The sequence below is a fragment of the Pygoscelis adeliae genome, unplaced genomic scaffold (assembly GCF_000699105.1).
Source record: "Pygoscelis adeliae isolate BGI_AS28 unplaced genomic scaffold, ASM69910v1 Scaffold232, whole genome shotgun sequence".
Classification (NCBI taxonomy): Eukaryota; Metazoa; Chordata; class Aves; order Sphenisciformes; family Spheniscidae; genus Pygoscelis; species Pygoscelis adeliae.
In genome coordinates this window covers 1,491,078-1,495,290 of record NW_008824473.1, presented here as the reverse complement: position 1 = coordinate 1,495,290, position 4,213 = coordinate 1,491,078, and the positions used below count along the sequence as shown (strand labels likewise).

The following is a 4,213-nucleotide window of genomic DNA, read 5'->3' as shown; positions in this document are numbered from 1 at the left end:
TTTTTAAACTTTCCTCAGTTTGGACCCCTAGCATTTTTCTAATGGGATTATAGACCTCTGTACAACAAATCTAAACCCAGTGACAACTGGTTTGCTTTTACTAGCTTCCCTCATGGACTCTGGTTTCAAAAACACAGAAGACAACTCTTCTGTATCAGGGCAGTTCTCCAGAAGGTTGTAGTGCTTTGGAGGTGACACCGAGCAGGTGTCACTCAGTACTCACCTTGACTAATCTGAAGCAGATATATTTTTACGCATGAATATATTTTAAACTAACCAAAAGCTACCTCACGAAAACGGAAAGTAATCGCAATATCAAACAGCTTCCTATTTGTATAAAATATGGTCATCAGCATAGTTGTTTATGTGAAACAGAAAGCTTAACATATTTAATAGAAGGCATCATGTTCAGAATATAGTTCAACAAGCAGTTTATACTGAGAGATGCCCTGCTGTAAGAGGCTTGATCTAGTTCAAGACACTGTTACATGGCCAAATTTTAAGTGGCTACTTCAAATTAGAGATAGTACCTTGTACCAGTGTTACCCATGAGCATGTTGCTGGTATCCTGCATTGCACTGTGTCAAATCCACTGTTTATGGACTCTGGGATGCCAGCGCAGCTGCACTGTGAGGATGTTTTGTGCAGCCCAGCCTTCTGCCTGGGGGACCAGGCAGTGCCTCCAAGGCAGCACTGCTGCGCTTCACAGTTTGCATCTCAGATCTGCAAAAGGAAACCACGGTCTCAGCATCGCACCTGGGCAACCATAGTGCTAAAAGCAGGGGTAGTTCTACATGGCAGGAGAAGTACGAGCAGCTGCCGTAGCATGGATCCATCCCAGATCACACTGACAAGGATGATATCAGCTGTGCTGAACCTCAACATGCCAATAACAATATATGTTCCTTGTCAAGGCAAATAAGTATCAGCAGGTGACACAGGTGGATGACATCAAATTGAGGGGAGCCACTGATACACTCAAGGGCAGGACTGTCATTCAGCGGGACTTCGAAAGGCTGGAGAAATGGGCCAACATGAATGTCTTCCAGTTCAATGAAGGCAAATGTAGAGTCCTGCACCTTGGATATAATAAACCCATACAACAGCCAGGAGCTGACCTGGTAAAGGGCGGCTTTGCAGAAAAGGTCCTGGGGGTGCCAGCGAACAACAAGGATGGGCTTGAGTGAGCAATTGCTCTCATAGCAACAAAAGCTAATCATATACTGGGCTGCATTAGTAACAGCAGAGCCAGCAGATCAAGGGAAATGATTACTGCCCCCACCCCCATCTGGCACTTGTGAGGCTGCCTATGGAGTACTGTGCACAGTCTGGGGCACTGCGATACAAGAAAGGTATCGACAAACTAGAAGGAGTCCGAGGGAGGGTCACCAAAAGAATAGGGAGCTGGAGCATGTGACAAACAAGGAGACACTGAGAGAGCTAGGTTTGTTCAGCCTGAAGAAGAGAAGGCTACAGGACAATCTAATTGTTGTCTTCAGCTACCCAGTGGGAGGGAATAGAGAAGATGGAGCCAGACTCTTCTTGGAGGTGCACAGCAAAATGACAAAAGGCAACTGATCAAGTTGCAACATGGCAAATTCCAAGTGGATATAAGGGGGGGGGGGGGGGAATTCTTCTCAGTGGGCGTGGACAACCTGTTGTGGCAAAGAGATTGTGGAATCTCCCATCCATGATGGTATGCAAAACTCAACTGGACAAATTGCAAGCTGAGCTTCAGCTAAACAATCTGAAGGGGAGGTAACTAGCTTCCAGCTACCATGATGCACTAGATCCCAGCCCTACTCCTGCTTATGGTCATAAAGGGCCTCCTGCAGATGGCTGTTGCTCCAGGGAGCAGGTCTCTAGTAGCTGCTGAACACAAAGCTGGTGCAATGATGAGGAAAGCATGGAACAAGATTGTTGGGACTGGATACGTGGAATAGTTGTATGCAGATGCTGAGGAGAAGGCAGATGCTTCACAGACTTTGGAACATTGATACTAGTTCCTAGGACCTGGTCTGCTTTGTGCTTACATGTCTACGTGGCAAATCAACAGGGAATGCATTTGCTCTGTAACTGCGAGTCATTGCAGCCTTATGATAGTCCATCCACTTCAAAACAGCACTTCTGCTGTGCTGACTCATACCTCAATGTCTCTTCTTGCTCCCCTTCTTAGACAGCTTTGGATAAGTGTCATCTTGGTTGGGGTACACAAGGATGTCTTTGAAAGTCTGGCTTCAGAAGTGCAGACAGGTTTCACTGAGAAAACACAGGTGGCCATTGTTTTCAGCATAGCAGGACAGTTGGTTACCCCTTCTTCAGGGTTGTTTAAGAATCGCCATCACCAGCTCAGGTAATAGTAGGTATTTTTAGTAGATACGCTTGCTCTCCCTGCCAAATGGGGAGTGTGAGGAGGTTGTGCAAGAGCATGAGCTGGCATATTGACTGGCACTTTCGGTTCAGGGTTGCCCTGGCTGGAAGAAGGTGTGGAGAACGTACAAGATGGCTGATGCAGTCAGAAGTAGCTGTCCCAGAATGGGAGTGGGTGTGCAGAAGCAGAGCAGTGAGTTGAGGCATGACCAAGGACTCCCGTTTCTAAACTAGCTGCTTTCTGATAAAAACACCCTTAGCGACGTACTCAGCTATTGAAAATGGTGCTTCAAGAGTCTGTCACACCGTAGGCTTTCCCCATATCTCCAGCAGGTCCAGAACTCCTAGCCAGATCTGCTTTTGCCCTCATGAACAAAGTGAAGAACACAACAAAAGGTCTACACAACTTGTGAGCCTGGCTCCGGTTTTCTGAAAGTGCTTAGCAATGCCAAAAATTTGCAAGAGATGTTACGGAGACAGCAGAAGTCCTGTTTTAAGAGAAGACAGCCCAAGGAGAGGTCTGTGCAGGAGCCTGAGGCAAAACCAGCTCTGAGGCAGAGAGCAGCAGCTAAGGAAGATCTGACTGCAGCAAGCACCACCACTTACACAAGTGGTCACATCTCAGCTACCTGACCGCAGGGATCAAGGAACAGGAGGAACTGAGAAGTGACTGGCAAAAAGGTCTAAACTAGCTAAGTGTGAGTGGTCCCACAAAATGCAAACAGGCAATGTTTGATCCACCAGAAAGTCTCCCAGCTTAAAGTTAACCATCCACATCTTTTGAATAAAATTTGAACCTGCACAGCAAGTTTAGACCAGCCTAGCAACGCTGGTTTTGATCCTGCTCTGGGAGGTTTAAAGCCTATCACCTGATCACAACCCTACCAGTTCATCTCATTGCACTACCTCTAAAGTAATTCAATTACCATGAGACTTCAGTTGTTATTTTTCACTTGCCAGGACAAAATTTGAATCTGTTGCATCCACTGAGCAACATGTTTACATTCAAATGCTTAAATGAGTAGGCCAATTTTTATAAATGCTTCGTTTACAGGTCACTTATGTTTAGATGTCTACGTGTAGATTGCTGTTCGTTCTTTAAGCTATGCTTGTCTGAAAAAGCTAAGCTGGGGTCCTTTTACCCAAAGAAATATTAGCAGTAGCAGAGACCATCAAAAGAGAACACTGGTTGTTCCCATCGCTTGTTTAGTATATGGCATTAATTCTTCATCTAACAAGCTAGCAAATTAGTTTCCTGTCTAATGTCACTGTGATACAAGCTTACAACCCTGTTACTGCTGACGGAGTCAGTATCATGCCATACGGCCAGCATGCGTACTTCTGCCTTTTACTCTCAAATCTCAAAGTAATTGGTTTCCATTTCTCCCGTTCCCTTTTTAGGGAGGTAAGCAGCAGGTGCTCGAGTCCCTTCACCCCAAGGACTGCTGACTCCAGAGCTTCTCAGGTTCCCGTAAAAAGAAACTGTCTGCGTGAACGAGATGCAAAAATACAAACGCAAAGACATCCGAGCTGCTGCTTTGCTCCTCACCGCCTCCAGCCGGGCAGTTTCCCTGCGCTGCCATTTTCACGGATCCGCGCACGCAGGTCCCCAGATGGCCCCGCCGCGGGGCGGGAGGGGAGACCAGAGCTACGGGTGGGGGGCCACGGTCCCTCTCCCTCCCCACGCAACCCCTCTCCTTGCCAGCACGCAAAGTCCGGAAGAATCCGGACAAACACGAGCCACGTGGGAGCCTTCCTCCTCCCTCCGCCCTCTCCCCACCGCCTCCCCGTGCTGGACAAGCTGTAGGACACCCGCAGCGACCGGCGCAGCCCCTTCCCCTCG

General features: G+C 47.6%; 1 protein-coding gene across 1 annotated transcript in view; it reads left to right on the top strand.

The window, feature by feature from the left end:
* Positions 1-1,034: 1,034 nt before the first annotated feature.
* Positions 1,035-4,213, top strand: part of TMPO (thymopoietin) — a 35,867-nt gene continuing 32,688 nt past the window's right edge. The window contains exons 1-3 of the mRNA XM_009321346.1: positions 1,035-1,183; positions 2,177-2,353; positions 3,772-3,775. Of these exons, the coding sequence (XP_009319621.1) occupies positions 1,035-1,183; positions 2,177-2,353; positions 3,772-3,775 (330 nt within the window). The remainder of the gene's footprint in view (positions 1,184-2,176; positions 2,354-3,771; positions 3,776-4,213) is intronic.